We start from the raw sequence: 22,782 nt of genomic DNA, 5'->3' as shown, positions 1-22,782 counted from the left end.
GAGGACTTGTTGATGTGTTTGGTTTCCTCTTCCACACTGGCAGCTCTTTTTTTCGCCTCAGTACATTCTCTAGGGCTTGATGTCAGAGGACTAAGATTTATAATTAAGGATAATGATATCTCCTGTTCGCAAGTAATTAATCCCCCATTGATTTGGGATTTTGGCATGAATTGCACAATTCATTCATTGAGACATTGTTTTAGAGTTACATGTAAGTAAAAAAAAAAGAAAAAAAAGAAAGGGAAACACAGATCCAAACATGTTTTGTCAGATATAAAGTGGAAAGTTTGCCCTCAAAACCTGCCAGTGTTCGTCATTCCTGCTCATTTTCAAAAGTTCATACCAAGGTTCAGACCAAGTTGTGTCAAAGTAACTTCCCATCACGGAATTAAACTTAAAGAGACTTTCTTGAGAGAAAACACCAACCTGACCTGGTTGATGTCTAAAATAAACATACAGACCAAACTCACAAATCCAAGGAAATAAAGACAAGAGCCATCCTCGAGGGACTCATGAACCTCAAACGTGTTTCACATCGCAAAAGATAGATGTGAAGAGAGTTTGCAGCAGCTAACAAGAGCAATTTGTAATGAAGAAGAGGAAGAAGGACGTATGGACAGCCAAACAGATGAGCAGAGGACTGCTTTCCATCTTTGGCTGTTTGGTCAGAGTTGTGTTGCCTGGTGGGTTCCAGCACTACAGAGACGGCTTGGCCGGGCCATATTGGAGCCGGCGGGGGCCAAAGGGGAGAAAGCAAAGGGGCCCAGCACTACACAGACGCCAGTCCCACCACAATGAGCCACTTTAGGCCCTTGTGGTTTGGCCTCAGGGGCTGGCCGCCAGCTAGCTGGAGCTCTCTCTCCTCATCTTTTGCTGCTTCTCTCCATTTCCTTTTTTGATCTACTTCTTCTTTCTCCCTCTCTCTTATTTCTCTACATGTATGTCGGTTGGCCTTTTTCTTTCTTTATATCCTGGTTACTTGTTCCCTCCTTCTCCCTCAGACATCTTGACAGCTAGTATTGCCGAGTTGTACCAGTGCACGGGCGGAGAGAGGATGGGAGAGGCGGAGAAGGTTGTGTATAAAGGAGACATTTGGGCAGGAAGGAAAACCTCTGGGGATGAATTGTAGTAAGGGGTGGGAGTTTACTCTGACAGGTGGACCTGTTCTAGAGACCCCCATCCCCCTCTCTCTCACACACACACACACACACACACACACACACACATAATTACAACACTCCACCCCCCCCTCCACTCTCCCCAGGGTCGAGAGGCCAGAGCTGGGCATACCAGACAAGGCTACCAACAGGTACCTCAGGTGGAGAGGGGAGCGTGGCCAATGTTGCTGTGCGGCAAAAGCTGGCTACTAACACTCTTCTGCTATTTGCATGTCATGGTGACGATCACAAGGTTGTGTTAAGATCATTACCTGCGGCCCTGTTTTTTTTGTATTATTACAAATATATACTACAGTTATATCTTAATCAAATACTCAACATCTTGACTGCATATTAAGACATTTTTGTACATTATGAGTGTTTGTTTATTTGTGCATTACCTCACCAATAACAACATTGACATTTAGTCTTTTATTTCAGTAGCTTCCCGCTCTCTTTCTTGTCCGCATAGTTTTATTAATTGACCGCTATACTATATTCCAGTCTCCATCATAAAATTGGGACTTGCTGTCAAACACTAGACAGCAGGTGTGACAAATGATTGATTTAATAGCTGGCAATTAGGCTTGCAAGGTGGCGGAATCAGATGTGTGGCATGCAACGTTTTTTTTTTTTTAAAGAAACAGTATTCAAGTGTATGTGGATCGGTGGAGAGAAATCAATGTCTGAAACAGTAGGTTGTCATGTCTCACTGTTGTTAATTCATTGTCTTCCACTGCTGCACTAATGTCTTCATTGTCTCCTTCCCGCTGCGTGTGCTGCTGCAGTTGGGCGGTGACGTCTCCCGCCCCGTCCTGGTCCAGGTGGCAGAGTCGGCCTACAGGTTCACCCTTGGCTCAGTGGCAGGGGGTAAGAGTCACGACCCATTGGCTCTCTGCATACCTTCAACCCACCCGCCCACCTACCTGCTTGCGTGTCTACCTGCCCCCCCCCCCCCCCGCCCTCTGCTGTCCTCATAAGAAAAGGGTGAGAGAGAGAGGACAATGGCCCCTCTATTGCTCTGTCCCTTGCTAACAAGAGCAACGGTTGCTCCCCTGCTTAAAGAGAAGTGCTCCCTCTCTTTTTTTTTCCTCTCTCTATCCATTTCCCGCTCTTTACCATCCCTCTGCCTCGTTCCGTCCTGTCTCTCGCCTCTCTGCGTGCCACGGGAAAACCCTCCTGTGTGGATTCTTTTGTACCTGTGTGGGTGATCAGTAGAGGGAGGATGGGGGTGAAGGGTGGGGCCTCGGCCTTGTGTTTGTCTTCAGACTCCCCACTGTTTTTCTACTCCTCCTCCTCCCTTCCTTCCTTCATTCCTCCCTTCTCCTCCTCCCTCTATCCCAAGGGAGACAGCTTAATAAGGAGGTATGGGTCTGCCATCCCTTCTTCTCTCTCTCTCTCTCTAATTAAGTCTGTCGCCTTGGGTCGGTTCTTTTTGTTTGTGTCCGTCTGACGGGCCGAAGACACTGGGACTCAAAACACTTTGGCTTCTTTCTTAACCTTACCTCCGCAGACTTCCCCTTCCTCCTCCTCCTCCTCCGCCTTTTCTTCCTCTTAAGGGTCAGCTCACACAAATTACAAAGACATATTTTCTCACCTATCTTCATTGGCGTTTAGCAAAGCTATAAGTAAAACATATTCGTAATCTAAATCTTTCTTAATAGTTTCAAAAGAAAAGGAAGGCCAAAGTACATTTTTATCAAATAACTACTCAACCATGTCTGTAGCATTTTTCAACGTTTTTTTCATTATTTTATTTTTTTATTGTTGTCTTCACTTGCAAAACAAAGGCAAATGGGTGAGATGCAGTTGCTGGATAATTTAAGGGGAATAAGTGAATATGGATATTTAAATAAACAAACCCTTATAAGATGTAATCAGTATCTAAATATCCATTTTTTTGTATTCTTTGCAGCCGTGGGTGCCACAGCAGTGTACCCCATCGACCTGGTGAAGACACGCATGCAAAACCAGAGGAGCAGCGGCTCCCTGGTGGGAGAGCTCATGTACAAGAACAGCTTTGATTGCTTCAAGAAGGTTGTGCGCTACGAGAGCGTGTTCGGCCTTTACAGAGGTCAGTATGCATGGAGACAGATTTAAACCTCACAAGTTTTAATGTGTAATGTCAAATATCTACATACTGTTAGTAGTTGATGCAAACTGTGCAGTTTGATACCGTCTTTGAGGACTGCGTGCAGCATTTATCCTGCAATAATAGTGGAGCAGCTACTGTAGCTTATACGTGCTGGAGTGTTTATTGTACGATCACTATAATGCATCACTTGTACCTTCCAGATCTTTCTTCTCAGCATGTAGTAAACACTCTCAACAACAGTATTTCCAATATCATGGTGGCTACCATGGTCATGTAAGAGAGAGCAATGTACCAAAGGTTTAATAATAAGTATTTACAGACAGCTTTCAGGAAAAACAACTCGCAGGCAGTCAAATCGGCAAAATGGGGTTTTGAAAAAATGAAAAAAAGGCTGCGATGTGAGAGAAGAAAGAAGAAGAAGCAGCAGCAGCGAGTAGTCGGGACAATTAAAGTGAAGAGAAGGAAGAGGAGACGAGAGGAGAAGAAAAGTGTAGGGTGGACAGGAGGACTGTGTGAGTTCACCTCTCTGGTGACCTGTCTCCTTTGAAGTGATTCCGGCTGGCTGGGGACTTTAAAGAGTAGGACAATGAACGTCACACGCAAGGCCACATACCTTTAGGCCTGTGTCACGATGTGGTGATGTCGCATGTCTGGACTTACACACTCTGTACGGACGCAGACACAGACAATGAGCAGGTGCACAAGTATGCAGGCATGCACACACGGACAAGCAGGCGACTGCTTGGGCATTCAGGTACGCACATACCAGGGCATGACATCCCTAATGACTACCTGCCCTGTCTTCAGAAGCTGGGGTTAGGGTGTCTGTGTCGGTATTGTTGGGGTCGGATTGAAGATGGATTGAAAAATGGTCCCCTGGAACAGTGGCGGGGCCCTTTTTTTAAAATCCCATGATTCTGATTGACAGCACCGGCTCCCGAGAGGAAACTTGAATGCTTGCATTTCTGTGGGAAACACAAAGGCCATCAACAGTGGAATGGCTTCAGAGACGCAGAGACAGACAGGTCTGGCTCCAGATAGATGGCCAGACGGCTATCCTGACAGCCAAACTGTAGTTATGTAATATAAGTTGACAGTGCCTTCACTGAAAACCTCGGGAAACATCTGCTGAGTGAAGAATGTGCAAAATTGGCACAATTACTAATGTAGCATAATGCCGGGATCTCTCACAAACAGAACGGCACCAGAAAGACGGGAGCGTCTTTGCTCCCGTCTCTCTCGATGGTTTAGCCAAAAATAAATGAGGTGTATTTTTCCCATGTCCTGTCATGTGTATGCATGTATGTTCTGTATTGAAGAAAGTATGTCGAAAGAATTCAGGTCCAGACATCTGGTCCTTTCGCCAACTTCCAAATTAAGTGTATGATTATGTGTGTGTGTGTGGCCTCGCTACACACAAACTACTGTAGATCATTAACTGTGTTTGTAACTTCGAGGGAGTGTGTGTGTGTGTGTGTGTGTGTGTGTGTGTGTGTGTGTGTGTGTGTGTGTGTGTGTGCTTCTGGCCTTGGGGCTGGGTAGGGGGCCAAGTTTTATTGTGCTCTGTTGTGATTATTTTGTTTATTTTTATCCTGCTCTGGGTTGTAATTGAGGTCTGCGTAAACTTTTGGTTGGTTTGTTTTATACTCTGCCCTTTTTTCTATTCTGGGAAGCAGTTTCTCTCTCTTCATCCTCTCTTTCCCCCTTCTTCCTCTCTCTGTTGTTGCTACTCTGATGTCCCCACACTCCACATCAATAGATTTCATTAGCGTCTGGAGGACCTTGCCGGGTCAGACGCATGCATTGGGGAAGCCACATATGTGGAGTGTGTGGAAGTGGTATATGTGAATGTATGTATGAGTATGTGTGTGTGTGTGTGAGTGAGTAGGGGTACCACAGCCCTCTTTTTTTCTAATCATCTCGTCATTTTCTAATGATAGGTCTTGTACCACAGCTACTGGGTGTGGCGCCCGAGAAAGCCATAAAGCTCACAGTAAGTTACTGCATTGGAAAGCGCATAGAGACACGGATGCACATTCACAGAGAAGGATATCCATGATGTTCCTACAATGCTTCAATCTTCTTTATGGATTTTATATAATGGGATACTACACATATAACACACAAATAGATGTGAAAACTGATACTTAGCACACACATACATACTTAGATGCACATAACCTGATTTATTCTGTTTCTACATTTTCAGGTCCGACATAAAACATTGTTCACAGTACATTGACTTTATACTCACATCATGTTCTACCATAGCAGCTTCAAAAATCCTTTGCCTGATATTGAAACCTTTGTGTTTCCAGGTGAATGACTTTGTGCGAGGAAAGACCAGACAGAAAGATGGAAAAGTCCCGTTGGCAGCTGAGATCCTGGCCGGTGGATGTGTAAGTCTCAAGTCAACTGTTACTTACATTTTGTCACGAGAGCTTATCTGCTAGTAAAGTGAGGAACTAGCTCTGAGCTAAACAACCTGGACAGAATTCATGACCGGATGGCTTTTGAGTTTTATAATTCAGGGCTTTTCTTTCATCCCATCAACTTTTAAAATATAGAATGGAAATGAAAAAAAAAGACGTTAACATGCCTACATTTTTAAAATCACTTTGTCAAACGCATCAGGTTGCTCTCAGTATTTATTAAACAGCGACTTTAATATTGGAAAGTAAACCATACTTGACATAGACTCTTAAGTATGGTGTCTGGTTCTAAATGTGAACTCTGAATCACTAAAGGCCAATTCATACTTACCGTGTCCATGCGTCCGCGAGGGTCTGATTTGACCCGATGGGGACGTCTGTGTGCAGCCCATCTGTATTCCCACACCGAATGTACGCAAAGTAAGGCCGCCGACTTGGCATGCTCTAGTTTTGTTCCATACATAAGCTGGTGTCGTGTGCACCTTTCGCTGGTTTACCAAGAAGAAGATGGGAAAATGGATGCTTCTTTTGAAGAGAGATTGTGTTAGGAGATCCGCTGTTCCCCACATATTTATAATCTGTCTTTCAAGGAATAACAAATGGTGTTGGACTCCTGGCAAACAACGTTATGGTGCATTACCGCTACAAACTGGAATGGAGCGTGGATCAGGAAATGCGCCTGCGTGGAAGTACAGAGTAAATGATACAAAGTCATACAAGAAAGAACACACAAGACGCATAATACGAAGCTACAAAAAAAAAGAGCACACAACATGTTTGCTTGCTTGGTCAGCGAGTACAGAGCTGTGCCACTTTTAACAGACTTTTAAAGTTGGTTTGGAAATTGCTGAAAGAGCTGCAGCTCCTCACATTGTCAGGCAGGGTGTTGCATTGATTTGTGGCTTTTAGAGAAAAAGCTGATTGCCCAAATACAGTGCGCCGACATGGTATTGTACAATCTTGTGTGTCCGGTACAAGTCCACAGCTGTCAGCGGAACATGAAAAGTATGTCCAAGGCTCAAAACAGCAGTGCTGGGAATTCTTTCTTGCGTCTGATCGCACTGAGCGGTCACACTCCTTCACCAAGGTAAAGGTTCCTCACTCAGAGTCTCTGAAAACCCAAATCTCTCCTACGAGTTCTATGAGAGTGTTGTCAGTATTATTCATATTCATATTCATATTCAGCAACAGTGTGCAAGTACTTTGCTCAAATACAGTCAACATAACATATTTCAGTATTCACTTTCTTTTCCATTAAGGTCCAAACATTGCACCTCGCTCTCCCTCTTCATCATCCTGGCTCTTCAAAGTGCACTGTGCTGAAATGATGCTGCACAGCACAGAGACAGTGTATACAGTACTAAGGCAGCATACATCTCTGACCATGTTTACCTGTTTTCTGAGTGCCGCCCCTCTGACAGTTGAGCGGACAGACATGGACCTGTTTGGAGGCCAAAAGTCGCTGTTTGTTGATGGAACGTGTAAAGATCACACATGAAAGAGCAAATGCGCATACTGTACATGCTCGCAGGAGTGTGTGCATGTATGACAAACAGAAGAGCATACAGGTGGACGAACACACACACACACACACACACACACACACACACACACACACACACACTTCCAGGGAGGAGATGAAGATTGACAGCGGCTGCTACCTGAGACCCCTACCAGTCCTTTACCTGCTCCCCTCCCATCATAGGTTTTGATCACTGAGCTGTCACAGTCTACCCCCAACGCATGCATGAACACACACACACACACACACACACACACATACACACACACACACGCACACAGACTGTGAGTCCACCAAGGCCGGCAGCTTTAGCGAATGAAAGAAGGTCTTTCACTCAACCCTCTTTTGATGCTGATCACTAAAGCAAAGTATTTCAGGATACACAAGTCATTATGGGTTTAGCTCCACTCAGGCACATTCAATTGACCTTATTTGTTCCAGGAATATGTTTCAGAAATGTTTTAGCACGGTACATTTGCTGTAAATTCTGTGGGGCTTTTTTTGTGAGAGATTTCTTTTTTTTTTGTTAAGAAAAGGAAAAAGTATAGTAACCACAGTAAAGCAAATATACTGCAGAAAGGTTTTTTTTAGCACTGCACTGGGTGTGAAAAGTAGTGGGTGCTTTTTATTTATACAACCCATATGGATTCAGAAGCAGAACCATAACAGATGCATAGGCAGAGGAGAGGATAAATGTAGAGGAGAGGAGTGTGGATGGATAGACTTTTCCTCTTTTCCTCTGTGAGCCGTCGTGACAGCTCCTTTCATCCTGGCTGAGGCCCCGGTGTTAGTGCTGGCAATGCACTCTGCCTGCCACTTTATCTTACACACACACACTCTCTCACACACACACACACACACACACACACAATCATACACACACAGACATCGAACCCTCCTGAACCCTGTTTTAGTGAGGCTCCAGCCGCAGCACATGAAATCTGTTTATGTCGTTTGGTAGCTGTGAAAGTGTTGGTTTAGACCACAGTGTCAGCCTCAGGTCCACAGTCTGTAAAGCAAAAGATGGAAAGACGGAAAGTACAGGAGAATAGTGACGTTATTCGTTCGCTTCCCGTTTCGTAAACCTATCTCGAAGCATTTCTATCTCCTCTAATGTGTTGTCACATCCTTTTCTCTGCACCTCTTGTCTTTCTTTGCTTTTCCTATTCCTCTGAAACATGCTCTTTTCCTCTCCTCACCTCCTCCACTTGCTTCCCCCCCCCCCCCCCCCCCCCCCCCCCCCCCCCCCACACTCTTACCCTCCCTAAACCCGTGGCTCAGCACCATTAAGCTCCAGTGTGGGTTGCCAATTTCTAATGATTATTTGGTAAGAATGGCATGCTCCGTTGACTGAGCTGGCTGGATGCTTATCTGGCAGTTACTGGTCTGCGTTTTAGGACTTGAGTTACACAAAATACGTACTGGGTCATTGCTGAGAGGGGGAGTAGGGTACGAATGAGAGTCAAAATACAGTAATACTTTGTCCGTTGTGAATGTAGCACAGTTTGCATGGTTGGTTTAAGTCTTTGTAATGAGCTTCTTTTTCAGGCCCGATGTGAATTATTCAAACATTATCAGAGAATCTAATACATACCCAGACCTGCACATGTGGCATAAAGGGTGTTACGTACAATTGAATTGTTATTTATGGAGGACGGCTAATGTAGTGAGTGTTTGGCATGTTTATTTGTGTGTGTGGGGGGGGGGGGGGGGGGGGGGGGGGGGTCCTCAAACTTTACTAAGCTCTTGGTGTTCTCTCTGCGGCACACACATACACACACACACACATAGCCAGGAGCTGTGATGCGTGCATAAGGTGCTGACGTTCCAGGTTTCTAAGGATCACCTTGCCTTGTAATTACCTGGGAATCATCAGAGAGCCGCCAACGCTGTCACTCCATAATCACAACCCTCAACCTCTCTGCCTCAGCCTCGACCTTCCCTCTCTTCTCTTGTTTTGACTACTCCTCTCTCTTGTTTCTGTCTCTCCATCTTTCTCTCTCTCATTAGCTCATTCTGTTTATTCGTCAGATCCTCTTGTTTCTATTTGTCTCCCTCTCTTGTCCTGGATGCTCGAAGTTATTTTCCACGGCTACCTAGGAACGTGACGATGAAGTGCGCCAGAAGCTGTGCACCGTCACTCCTTCTGTCTCGTGTTGTCCGGCCTAATTGTCACCTCATCTTTCTGAACAATGTTTACTCTCCTTGAGTAAACAACATCTCTATCTTCTTCATCTCCGGTCTCATTAGTATCCAATTGAAACAGCCGACACTGCTGAGGGCCGGAGCCAATAGCCTCTTGATGCTCACGCTATTAGCCAGCATGTAATCAACTCGGTTATTTCCATAAAACAAGTCATAAAGAGTTAGCTGTGAGATGTAGCAGCTTTAGAGCGACAGCCCTCCCGCTATGCACAGCCTCTCGGGTCTGGAAGGGAAGCTGTAGCCCACTATTCTGTGGGTTATTTAAAAAGCGGCTGCAAACACCTTCAATGCGACTATTATGATCTCTGTCTCCCCTCTCTCCTTGTAGGCAATATATGGTAACACTTAAAACGGGGGGGAAATTGAGCAAAAAAGAAATGTTGCAGATTGGAGCTCGATGCCTTCCCGTAAGGCAGGAGGCGACGAGCACAATCCATCATTCATAACGAAGCGACTGAAGGCGGGGGAGAAAAGGAGAGAAACGACAACAAACAGACCAGGCCTATTTAGGACAGAAATGGCACCATGGCAACCGATTGCTATCTAATTGCGATGTGCCGCCCTTTTGCGTGTAGCTACAGTAACCACTGGCAACCGTAGCCGGAGGGAGACAATAATAGAGAAGATGAGAGAGATCGTTTGAGAGGAGGTCAAAGCACGTAAAAGGAGAGAGACAATACTGGAAAAGACATTGAGAGGGAGAGAGAGAGAGAGAGAGAGAAACAATTGAAGGAAAATGTAAGACAGAAGTCAGAAGATTCATACCGACGCTTCACTCGGCGTAAACATTTCTCAGTATCGAGAGGCATTCTGAAGGTGCCGTCATGTTCCCCGACTAGACACAGTTAACCATTTGTCTCGCCACAGCTCTACCACAGCAGTTACCTCTCGTACTTAAAAGCCCTGCCGACCTGAAAGGCAAAGGAACCGGTCTGAACTTGCCGCAGTATTGTTGCCCTCACAAGTACAGGTTGGGAGAGCGGTGTGAAGTGAGAAGTCGGAGAGAAAAAGAGAAGTCAGAGTCTCCCCGCAGGGTTTGTGTGATGAAGACAAACAGCTGACAGACTCCCCTGCATCAGCTGGTATTTCCCGGTACTCTCCTCCTCTCGACGTGTTTGTTTTGCAGCTGGTTGCTGAGGTGGCACTATTGATAAGTTGCATCACTTGCAGTACAAGCGAGCGATTGTATTGAAATGATTTAGTTTTATTCAATCAGTGTGTTGTGTTGAAATGAACACTTTGTCTTCAGTGGCTTTGAACGATGCACTCAAAATCTCATGTTTAACGCGGACAAAATGTATGTCGCAGGCAGTATAACTTAAGTATCCAATCCATGTCTCTCTTCTTGAAGTTTCTTTTTGTATTTCTGTTCCTCCAGGCTGGTGGCTCCCAGGTGATCTTCACCAACCCTCTGGAGATTGTAAAGATCCGTCTGCAGGTGGCAGGAGAGATCACCACGGGGCCGAGGGTCAGCGCCCTGTCCGTCATCAGGGGCCTCGGCTTCTTTGGACTTTACAAGGTGACAAACAATGTCGGGGTCAGAGGTGCATGCATAGTGCACACGTCTGTGCCACAAATCATTCTTCAAGTGCCTTTTTTTTACAGTTTTTATTACAGTATTTAAATGTGGACTGTTTTAGATGTGATGTTCTCTGCTTGCATCTTATGAGAGAATACGGACTTTTTGCATACAAATGTAATGTAACTCTAGTGTTTATACAATGCAGAAGAAATATATATGATGGGTGCATTATATGCACAAAATACAAGACATTATGGTTTCAGTAGTTCCATTAAGAGATATCAAGGCTAAGACTGGTCTCTGCATAAGCAACTAGTTTGCATAAACTAATGTGCAGAATGAAAAGCAGCATAATCCTACAAAGCAGCTAACTGGAAGGCTACAGAATACATACTGTAAATTTACACAATATTCTCAGACCTGTCTGATGTTTTCAGCCAAGTTTATTGAATGTTTCTTCTTAAATCACTGTAGGATCAAAGAGCAGTTTCAGAATTCTAGGAATTTAGAAATCCACAAAATGTGCTTTTCCTCTATTCCTCTTGTCAAAATTGTCACCGTCATAACTTTGCCGAAGTCCCTTTGTAAATGTGTTGGGTTCATGTCGATCTGTCCTGCTGGCAACAGCTTGGGCCAATGTTTACTTCCTGTCATGTGAATGAGATAATTCACAAACACTGAAGTACAGTGGGACAAATTTGGAATGTTTCCATTTACAATTGTTGCATTTTGTTGACATATTAAAGTCAAAATTGTAATGTTCCGTACTTTTTGAAGACACAACAGGTGAATAGTGTCCCCCAGTTGATTACGTACATCAAGACAATTTTTGCATTACAAGTTTTTTTAAATATTATGTTTAAACATGCAAATGAGGCATTATGGGGCGACCTTGGCGCATGGGGTAGAGAGGGTCGTCCACTAACCTCAAGATTGGTGGTTCAATCATTGGCTGAAGTGTGACAAAGTGTCCCTGAGCAAGACACTGAACCCCTAACTGTTCCCCGGGCGCTTCTCAGCAGCCCACTGCTCCCTATATACTAGGGATGGGTTGAATGCAGAGAATACATTTCCCCACTGCAGAGCTAATCATTTTATTTATCTAATTGTAACTTTTGGTTAATTTGGGACAATTTTACAGACGCAAATAGACAAAGTGCAGTGAAATAAACACCTATATGTGTATTTCGGATGTGCTCTTTCCACTAGTCTGTGAGAAGACTAAGTAAAATAGCCCGATATCTTAAAATTGATCAATGCATGGAAAAACTATGTTTTTGCCTGTAGTGTCTCGCCCTAATTAGACGTCCGGTATTCGGATTCTATTGTATTTTCATCAGCCTCGCAATTTCACAGCAATCCATTATTTCCCACTACTGTTATGACTAAATAATATGCAATTTTTCTATTAACTATTGCACTATTATATATTATTTTACCCCACGTCAGCCATCATTTAAATCAACAGTTCCATGTGGTCTTCCGTTCAAGAACAAGAAAAGACACAAATTATGCTAAAAGCTGTATTTAACCTTAATTGCCATAATTGGTATTTTTCAATAGCTCAGGGCTAAAAATTGCAGTGCACTGTTTGACCGTATTAGAGTTGTGTGATATTATGCACCCAACACATTGTAAAGCAAGCGGGAAAGATTATAGTGTCATAAGGGGCAAATATAAAGATATTGTGCGTTGGTGTGTTTTCAAGAGTATTTTCTGTATTTTATAATTATTATTATTTAAGCTATAATGACTTCTAGCATTATACGTCTCTTCACACCAGGTAGGTGGACAGCCACATAGTGTTCAGACTTGAGAGCTATAGGAATCAGTGAATAAGCTGTGGCTACCACTAACGCTATCAGCTTAACTGGCTTGACAAGGACATTAGCCCGCAGGGTAAAACAGAGCATGTCTAATTAAATTACATAAATAAGTCCCAATGGAGCTCGGCAGGGGACGTTCTGCTTCAACTGTAAACACAATCAAGGGTGAAAATGTCAATCTCATACCTGTGGTTGTTTTAATTTGCAAGTAAGATGATGGCGGCACTTGTGTTGTCAAATTCCAAGTGGTAAACTATTGAACATCTAGTCGTCTTTAGGCCGGACTTTACATTTGTAAGTCTGCTGAGTCCAAAACCATTCCCTACTCACTGTAGAGACATGATTATAGACTATATCGTGAGCTCATCAGCAAAATAAAAAAACACTTTCATACACTACTTGGGTCATTTTCTCTGTCACCAGATGTGCCAGATCACCGTCGCCTGGTGGACCATCCTCCATATAAACCAACATGCTTTTTTGTGATATATACATGATTTAATACTGATCTTACTTCCCCAATATATAAGTTCAAAGTACTTTGTGATCGTGTGTGTTATTCAACATATTATTTTCGCGCCACGACTCAAGGATTTGTCCGTCTGCCATTTTTCCTTCAGCGCAATGCATCACGGTATATTGTGCTTGTTTAGTGACAATCGGTTGTACCCTACTTTTCATGATGCATTGTGGGATAGTTTGAGTCCACTATGTAGGGTATGATAATTCTCTATACATTCAGACGGCACTATAAAATGGCAAACTAGTAGTGAGTGACTTCTCCCAGGTCCCAGAGTTTCCCAGGATTGTTTGTGCGGCTCTCTTTCTGTCTGCTGATGTGACCACCTGTCAGCTCAGACAACTTCCATGTAAACCCTTTGGCTCTTTTAATAAGGCTGTTACAGAGTGTGGAGCCTCCTCTTGTCTCTGTCTACCTGCCCCTTGTAAGTGTAGTTGTGCACTCACGCCTTGTAATTTACGACTATCTAGAAAGTGTGTGTGTGCGTTCACATAGCTACTGTCTCCATTCAACTGTCTGCTCAATGCTGCGTTACCCATAAGAGTGTGTGTGTGTGTGTGTGTGTGTGTGTGTGTGTCCGTGTGCGTGTGTGTGTGTGTGTGTGTATAGCTGTGCATGCTTGTGCACATACTTCATTGTGTTCATCTCCTGGTCCATGCATAGAGAGGAGACAAAGTGCATTGAGAAAGCAGTAGCGGTGTTGGCGGCGGTGGAGGTGGAGGTGGTGGTGGTGGTGGTGGTGGTGGTGGAGGGGAGGCGGAGAGGAGACGAGCTCCAGCCTGCAAACCCCAGACGGGCTGGCTCCGGAGGGGCTGCACCCAGGCACAGAGCTGCCTTTGTCAGGGTAATTATCCTGACGCTCACCCTCTGCTGGTGGAGCTACAGGCTGGTAGGGTGGCTAACGCACTAGCGCCACCATTCATCACTGGGGGAAAGTTGTCAGTGTAGGAATATCGAACCAGACGTTTCACGTTCATGGACCTATTGTATTGAAGTCGTTTTTGTGCGCAGGAGTGCATCAGAGGCATGTTGCTTGTTCTTACTCAACTAAAATCATTTCATTTAATCTTGGTGTAAAAAGATTCAATGCACACCATCTCAGCCGCCGGTATGCTGGTGCATTACCCTACCCAAACACCATGACTCTGATATTAAGGCTTCTAGTCCCAGTCCCTGTGACGCTGCTTGTCTGTCCTGCCTCGATAGAATCTCCCAGCTTTCAGCAGCCGCTCGGCCCCCAGCCAGCCAACAGGACGGACAGGCAAACAAGAAGTGCCAAAGGAAAGAGAGGGAAAGAGATAGCCCAGGTATCTGCCAATTCTCTCTGTTTGAGAGTGTGTGTGTGTGTGTGTGTGTGTGTGTGTGTGTGTGTGTGTGTGTGTGAGTCTGTGCTTGTGTGAGTCTGTGTAGGGACCACAGGATTATCCCATAGGAGTTAAATGAAGCCTGTCCAAAACAGGGAGACCCTGCCCAGCTCTTTAAATGTCTTCTGTTGACTGTAGTTGCTGTATCAAGAAGGTGGCAGCGAGCCAACAGGCTTTAAATACAGCGGGGGAACTCAATAGGCTTGATGATATAGTGTTGTTTACAGTGGCAGACAAGGAGTCATCTTCGTCAGCCAGTCTGTCTTCCTCTGCTTTTCCCCCCACTCTGTTTTTTTTTTTTTTTCTGTCTGCTTTGCTTTTGGATGTGCCTCCCTCACCTGCTGCTGAGGACACAGATCGTTTGCATATGGAGAGACATGATCTGTTTGGCGTGTTGTGGTCGATGTTTCTCTCTGCTATAAGAGTTCCAGGAGTCGGTTCTTTCGGTGGTAACATCAGTTGATGCTTGAATATTTGGTTTTGGAAACAGACACTGACATATTGTGGATAGAAAAAAAACAATCCATCTTTAGAGGCCAGAGCCAGTTTGAATCCCCCGAGCCCCATCGCTCTTTCTCTTCGTTCTGTTTATGCTTGTATTTGTTTTCCCTTTCTGAGAGTTTGACTCTAAACCCAACAATAAAACCGAAAACATATTCTTTTCTTTCTGACTCTTTCTCTAGGGTTCCAAGGCCTGTTTCCTGCGGGACATCCCCTTCTCATCCATCTACTTTCCCTGCTACGCCCACCTCAAGGCTTACCTCAGTGAGGAGGACGGAAGGATAGGGCCAGCCAAGATGCTGTTTGCTGGAGCGCTGGCAGGTAAAATACTTTAGACTTTAACAGAAAAAAGTAGAGAAGTAGTATCAAGTTTTGAGGCAAAGGTTAGTTTTAAGTTCCCAGATAACAATAAAAAAACAACTGATTTTGCACGAATTGTACACAAGAGTAAAAGGAAACAGAAAATGTGTTAAATAGTTTTTCTATGTAAATAGTAAAAAATTCATTGGTTTGTATTCTGAATTGGTAGTGTACTGTTGAGACTGAATGTAGCCAATAGACGTTGGTGTGCTATGGGCATGCCCCTATGGACATTTAAGTAGGCCTTACACAATATTAAGATAATTATAGCAGCTTTAAAGCTTTAATTTCATTAGGATCATCTCTGGTGAATCTTTTGAACTATATCACCAACAGAAAAGGTCTCTAAAATCTCAAACGCCGTAATCAAGTCTGTTAATGTCCGAATTACTGTATACAGCTCTGGACATTACTCTCGGTATGAATGGCTCTCATGCTGCCAGATGCAATAATCAACCATCTCACGTTGCAAATTAAAAGTTTAGCCTTTATGAGTGCGCCGTAATTTGAAAAACAGCGGTGTGTCCCGCGAACATATTTGACGATTCATAGTGAGTCAAAAAGCGTCTGAGGCAATGCATAGAGCACTGAGGTTTATGACACTCTTTGGTCAGGTCCAGTTTTGAACCAAGTGTGAGAGCAGGTCTCTCTCTCATCTGCAGTAACAGTAGCAGAGCTCAGAGTTTGGAAGCGAGGCAGCCTCTGACCGCAGGCTCCATGGCGGTAGCTGCTAATTAGAGCGCTGCTCAATGATTGGGGACTGGGGGTTTTTGGAGCTCTGTAGAGAAGGGAAGCGCCTGAGATGCCTGCCAACCAGGCCGACAGGGAAGCTTTCCAAATCTAATATATTGGACGTGCACATACACGCATGCGTACACAGCAAACATGCAATATGCATGTTGACGAATGCATACAGTGCCGTCTGTAGGTGGGTCATAACAGTCAGCGAAGAGGCCAAGGAGACCAACATCCACTGATGACTTCACAACTTTATCGTCTGAATGAAAATATGATCCAAAGCAGAGTAAACACTAACAACAGACCAGCACTTCCCTGCCAAGTTGAGAGGCTTTAGAACATTTGCATGAAAATGCTTAATATTTGTTTTGAATCCTAGGAGATGTGTCAGCAGCACTTTCTTTTTGACGCAGAGGCACAGCACAACACGGAAAAATCATAACTCCTGCCTCCCTTCTCCATTTTTACTCTGAATTCTCACCACAAGACTGGCAGCCACGGCCCACAGACTCCGAGCTGAAACGAGCCTCATGATTTCTTTATTTTTTTCGTTACTTCGACTCATTTATCGTCCCTCTTTCACATGTATTTATAATTATCAGCGGTTGCAGCATTCTGGCAATTAGTGTTTTACAGTCAGCGCAGGAAATTGAATTACACGCTCAGTTTGCACGGCATTATTTAACTAGGCATCACTCCGGTTTGTGAAGAACATAGTGTTGGCCATCTCTAACTCACATTCATTCTGTGTGTGTGCGTGTGTCTGAAATGTTGTCCTTATTCGCTGTGAGGTGTAAGCATTATCCATGTTGTTCACTCTTTAGTCATGTAAAGGTAAAAACAATCAGCCAATTCATTATTGAGATGATTATCGATTAATTGTTTGAGTCACTTTTCAAGCAAAAATATCTTATGTCTTCTTAAATCGGTTTTCGGCTTTTCTCTGTGTTGTATCAGTGTTAAAGGCACAATTGCAGGATTGGTATTATATGAAATAACACTGTGCCATTATTCTGAAAATTTAAATCTGCTATTTTTTTTTAAATATTTGCCTTTTGAGGGTCAGAGTTTCTACATCAGCTCTAACATATGCTGCTTTCCAGTGAAAGTTGGAGGTTGGAATTTCCAACTCCCGACATCCAAGCTTTCCAGGAGCAGCGCGACGCCAAAACGTAAACAACAACATGGCTGCCCGTGAGAAACTGATGTTTCTTTGACTAGTATACACACAATTGATCTCTCAGCAGTAGAGCCTCTTTGCATGTATAGAGGAAACGGGAGTAAAAACAATGCAGAGGTAACAGACGTCATTATACATTTTATTTTATTTGACTTACATGCTATATGATAGTATGTATTATTTTAATGAAATACAGGCAAATATACTTTACGTTGCCTTTTAGTTGATGGGTGCTGCTATTGTTGTTTGACGTCAGACAACTGCTTCTTCATGAAGTCGGGGGAAGATGGATATTCCCCGAGTTTACAAGTAGAAACTGACTTTGTGGGCATGATGCAATTTTTTTTTACTAAAAGATCATAAATGTTGAAGTTCTGAGTTGTCTGGAACGCAGCATCAGATCCCTTGTTCCTGAACTTTTTTTGTCTCCATTAACTTATTTCCACCACATCTTCCTCAAAAAGCTACAAAAGGTCTTCTCCTCTCTCCTCTCTCCTCTCTCCTCTCTCCTCTCTCCTCTCTCCTCAGCTCAGTGCAGGTGGTCAGTCTCCACCGGGTGCCAGTCTGCTACCTAATGCTGAGTTGATTAGGCTTGCTGAATAGCTCGTTTGGCCGTTACAAAAACCAAGAAGTCAGAATACATCGTCAAGAGGGCAGTTGATGGTAATGACTGAGCCATCAATGATTGAGCCCATTCATGGCTGAAGTGGCTGGAGAGGGGGCCTTGCAGTAACTCCCTTCAGTCAGCCAGTCACTTTCCCCGGCACACGGGTCACAGTGTGCATTGCTCTCATTACCATCCATTGTCTGGCCCCTTTCAAACGGCTGTAAGAAAAGTAAGAGAGGGAGGAAAGGGAGAAAAAAGGTAGAGATTAAATAATGGCCTAGCTGGTGGTATAGATTGGTTGATGGTGAAGTGATAGAAACTGGCCCCTACTTGTGTATAGTGCACGTATGTGGGCAGACTTACTGCAAGATGGTCAAGATCCAAGATGACGTGTTTTTAAAAGAGGGAACAAAGAACGCTGAAACCACTTCATCAGATGCAGTTACGATGATATGCAAGATTTTCATTCGGCCTCTGATGGCTGCTTTCTACAAATCATCTCGTATGTTTGGGGTTGATTTAAAATGTCTGCTGTATTTAGAATCAAACACATCCGACTGGGGGAAAAAAGCCTCACTCGACCACACGTCTCTTCTTCTCCACAGGCATGCCGGCGGCCTCTCTTGTGACCCCAGCTGACGTGATCAAGACCAGGCTACAGGTGGCGGCACGTGCCGGTCAAACCACCTACAGCGGCCTTGTGGACTGTTTCTGGAAGATTCTCAGAGAAGAGGGGCCCCGGGCTTTCTGGAAAGGAGCTGGAGGTAAAGTTTTCCACAGCCAACATCCAGTGATGTTTGTACTTCTCACCTGTCAGGTTACATACAGGTTGCTATGCCTTATTGGTGGAGGTCGTTGGGCCGTATGCAGCCTTCGAGAAAGACTTCTATATTTTTCTTTTCAGCTAATATTCTCCTAAAAAGGTTCTGAAATTGAGCATAAATAAAAGATGAGATGGTAAAGAATAGGTGCTTTGTTTTAAGATAATTTGAACATATCATAACATAAATATTTTTGTAGCAGATTAACAATACATTGATATACAGGTGCATGTCATTTGAAAGTATGTACACATTATTAATGTTTATTTGCCTTTGATTTTGTATATGTGTGACTAGAAGATGCATGTTATAGTTTTCAGCTGCTATAAATCCATATAAATATACAGTTTTTTTTAGTCTCTATGAAGTCGAGTAAACACATATCTACCCTTTCCTGCAGCTCGTGTGTGCAGATCCTCGCCTCAGTTTGGAGTGACCTTGGTGACCTATGAACTCCTGCAGCGCTGGTTCTATGTCGACTTTGGAGGACAGTAAGTCCCGTTCTAGTTACTAACGTAGTTGCCCGTTTCTCTATGTTGTTACTGTCATTACAGAACTCTCAACCACCACTTCCCCTGATCTACCAGTGAAACAATATAAAACATTCAGCTATTTCTTCCTGCCAGAATATTACAGCTAGTTCTACCGATATTCAAACACCACCTGCTCCTAGAACAATAGGGTTCATTTCTGCATACAGTCCTCCCTCCTCGACCACAGAAAAATAAATTCCACGAGACCAAAAATAATGTTTCGTGCACAGTAGCTCACAGACTGAAGCTCTCAGTCAAAGCTCTGTATGTGACAATTTTCTCAAACTCGAGAGTTTTGCCGCATAGCGATCAGGACAGGCAGCACCCATTTGACTTGCACATGTACTTTCCCCACTTCTGGGATTGCAACGAGCTCATTTTCCCCCTCAAAATAGGTCACTCGGGAATACTTCAGTCATTTTCTGAAGTTAAAAAGGTTGAGTGTGGAAGAGAGGTGGTGGACCCCTGGAAACGACTCAGAAGTGCTTCTTTCTATGGACAGCTGTGTTGCACATGCATGCATGTCACTGGATGGCTCGTGACTTTTACATGTGGCTCCCTCTCTGTTTCTGTTGGCAGCCAATCACAAAGCGCAACGAGAAATCAATGGGGGATTTGATTTGTTCTGCTGTTCCACTTTTGATTTTCTATTAAGATGTTTATGTCTGTGGTGAACAGTGTTGAATATATTAATTCATGATTTAATAATGATGACGATGATAAAACTCCTGTCTGTGCACGCTCACTTTCTCCACTATTGGGTTAAGATAACATCTTACGCTGTTTATGTTGTTCAGTTTTCCCTTTAACTCTTACAGCTCCTCACCTTTCTCTCCATTTCTCTCCGTTATTCAACGCTTTCTCACTGTGCTTCTGGCTCCCTCCTCCCGTCTCTCTCTTTCTCTATCTCTCTCACTCTCTCTCTCTCTCTCTCTCTCTCTCTCTCCCCCTCTCTCCCTCTCTCCACACCACAGAAAGCCGGCTGGCTCAGAGCCCACCCCGAAGTCTCGGATCAGCCTGCCGGCGCCCAACCCCGACCACATCGGAGGCTTCAGGTTGGCCGTGGCCACGTTCGCTGGCATCGAGAGCAAGTTTGGTCTCCATCTCCCACGCTACTCGGTGGCGACGGCAGCAGCAGCAGCAGCAGCAGAAGAGGCCCCCTCCGATGCGAGCTCCCCCCTGAACCTCCGCGGGTAGGGGGGGGGGGAAGTGAAAGACGGGGCTTGTATGTTTTTCACCAAGTCATTTTAGTATTATAAGTTACTTATTTAAAGTTGTTTATAATGTTTTTCTTTTAATCATAGTACTGTACACGGTAGTCTATATGCATCCATATGGATTAGTGAGCTGATTAGCACGGGTACTTTGTAGGACTCGTGCAGTATTTGTTTCACCATTGATTGACATTGTATAGCGTTGTATTATAATGTGGGTTTATTTTTCATACGGTTCAGCTGGTTCAGTATATGCACACAGGCAGAAGCAGTTTAAACACAACTAAACTGCTCGCTTTTATTATCAAACACTACATACAGTTGCAGCTTTTTCCAGTGTCTTCCTTTTGTTGCTTTGTAACCCAAAGCACATTCCTCACATGATCATGTAGCTGGCTAAAAAAAGAGATGAATTGATCATAAATGAGGCACTTGTGTACATATGAGAAATCCAGAGACATATTTTCATATCTATACAGATACTCTGGTCATGAGATGCTCTTTCAATAGTGTGCTCATTTGATCAAATGCTTCCACAAGATAATGACCAAAAAGTACTTGAATGTAAAGTAACAGTGTTTACTGTAAGATGTTTGTTTTCAGGTCTAAATGTATGCAGATGTGTAAATATCGGAGAGACAGCTGGCACCGACTGCAGTTCTGTAGTGTGTCACGGCTGAGTATTTAAATGTGTACAGTACAGAGAACGTAGGAGTTACATATGGTGTGTAATATTCGTGCCTTACTGTGCGTATGGCAGCAGCATGTGTACTAAGAGTAAAGAGAAACTTATATTAGTAAACGTAACGTCTGCTGGAGTTTTCATTTTCATTCCCAGTTGGACGAAAAAAGAAAGACAACAGTTCATCAGCTATGCTTTAATAGTAAACACAGCAGGTTTAACAGCCAGCATTACAATATACCTCTCGATAATGAACTGTTTATTAAAGAATATACAGTTGTTTCTCTTGTTCAGAACAAAAGACAAAGTGCAAATACCACACTTGATTCAGTTTCTGCCACCCTGAAACACGGACATAAAGCAGCCACAAAGCCCCACGTGTGGAAACGTCACCATAATGACTCCCATGTTCATGAATCTGGAATATTTCAGGAATGTGTCGCATGCAGGCATAGTACAGAGAAAAGAAGCACAGCATAAAGTGAACATGACATTTTGTAAACAATACATGACTAGTCTATGGACCCTGCATTATTTTTTACGATAGTGCAAAGCATCCTCACAGTACATATATCTTCATAAGGCTATAAGACTTTGTATATACAGGAGGCTCACGGGTCGCAAGCAACAAATCACCTTAATTCATTGAAGAAAGAAATAAGGGCGGACAAACCAGTAGAGGTCAACAGTTGAACCATTAACAGACAGTTTGCATTTACAGGAGATGCAAGAATACAAAAAAGGAATGTGGCCTTGTTTGGACAAGACGCCAACATGTACATAAAGGTGAAGAAACAAAAGAAAACAGATTGAGACACACGTGCTACAGTGACACCGATACAAGCGCACCAGATGGGTGTACTACGAAGCAACTTCTACAGAGCCAGGCTTTGTTTGCGGCTCGTCAAAACCTAAAACTCCAATCAGAGATAATGGGCATCGCGTTGATGGTTATCAACTGTCTTTGTTAAACCCAGGTCTTCTTCATCAGGCTCTGTGTGCGCGTTTGAGTCTTCTGCACCGAATGGATCGATAGCGTGCCCGGCTACTTCAGTCAAGAGGAACAGGTCGCTATAATGGATAGCAGCGTATAACGGACCAGCAGGAAATCAGGACAAAGCCTTTATCAATTTTTTTTGTGTCAAATTTTAAGTGTTGATATTACCTGAAGCAAATGGGCACAAAAAATGAGAGGAGCAAAGACTGGAGGAGGGGGGGGGGGGGGGGCCAGCTCCACCAGACTTCACAATTGATGGCGTGAAAGGACCTTCTGTTTAAAATCACCCTCGTGTTCCCCTAAGGCTCCAGTGATAAGTATGGGCAATCTACTACACGTATGACCCTCGGGAATCCTATAAAGGAATTATACAGCATCTTGTGTGTAAGTGAACATCATAATGATGAATAACATAGTGAACTAGTAATGCATGCTATCTGGGATTTTATATAAAGCTTCTTTTATAGCCAGCGTGGGGAAAAAGCCAGAGAACACAACGAACATAT

The 22,782-nt window shown here is 43.8% G+C and overlaps 1 protein-coding gene across 1 annotated transcript in view; it reads left to right on the top strand.

The window, feature by feature from the left end:
- The window catches only part of slc25a13 (solute carrier family 25 member 13), a gene marked incomplete at both ends in the record, with an annotated part of 42,417 nt that extends 21,851 nt beyond the window's left edge, over nt 1–20,566 (top strand). Inside the window, 8 exons of the mRNA XM_079176442.1 lie at nt 1,946–2,027; nt 3,073–3,231; nt 5,193–5,245; nt 5,571–5,651; nt 10,790–10,930; nt 15,327–15,465; nt 18,635–18,793; nt 20,358–20,566. Of these exons, the coding sequence (XP_079032568.1) occupies nt 1,946–2,027; nt 3,073–3,231; nt 5,193–5,245; nt 5,571–5,651; nt 10,790–10,930; nt 15,327–15,465; nt 18,635–18,793; nt 20,358–20,566 (1,023 nt within the window). The remainder of the gene's footprint in view (nt 1–1,945; nt 2,028–3,072; nt 3,232–5,192; nt 5,246–5,570; nt 5,652–10,789; nt 10,931–15,326; nt 15,466–18,634; nt 18,794–20,357) is intronic.
- Nucleotides 20,567–22,782: the final 2,216 nt, after the last annotated feature.

The sequence above is a fragment of the Pholis gunnellus genome (genome assembly GCF_910591455.1).
Source record: "Pholis gunnellus genome assembly, chromosome: 16".
NCBI lineage: Eukaryota > Metazoa > Chordata > Actinopteri > Perciformes > Pholidae > Pholis > Pholis gunnellus.
The sequence above is the reverse complement of the archived record's forward strand: the minus strand, read 5'-3'. Positions and strand labels throughout refer to the sequence as shown.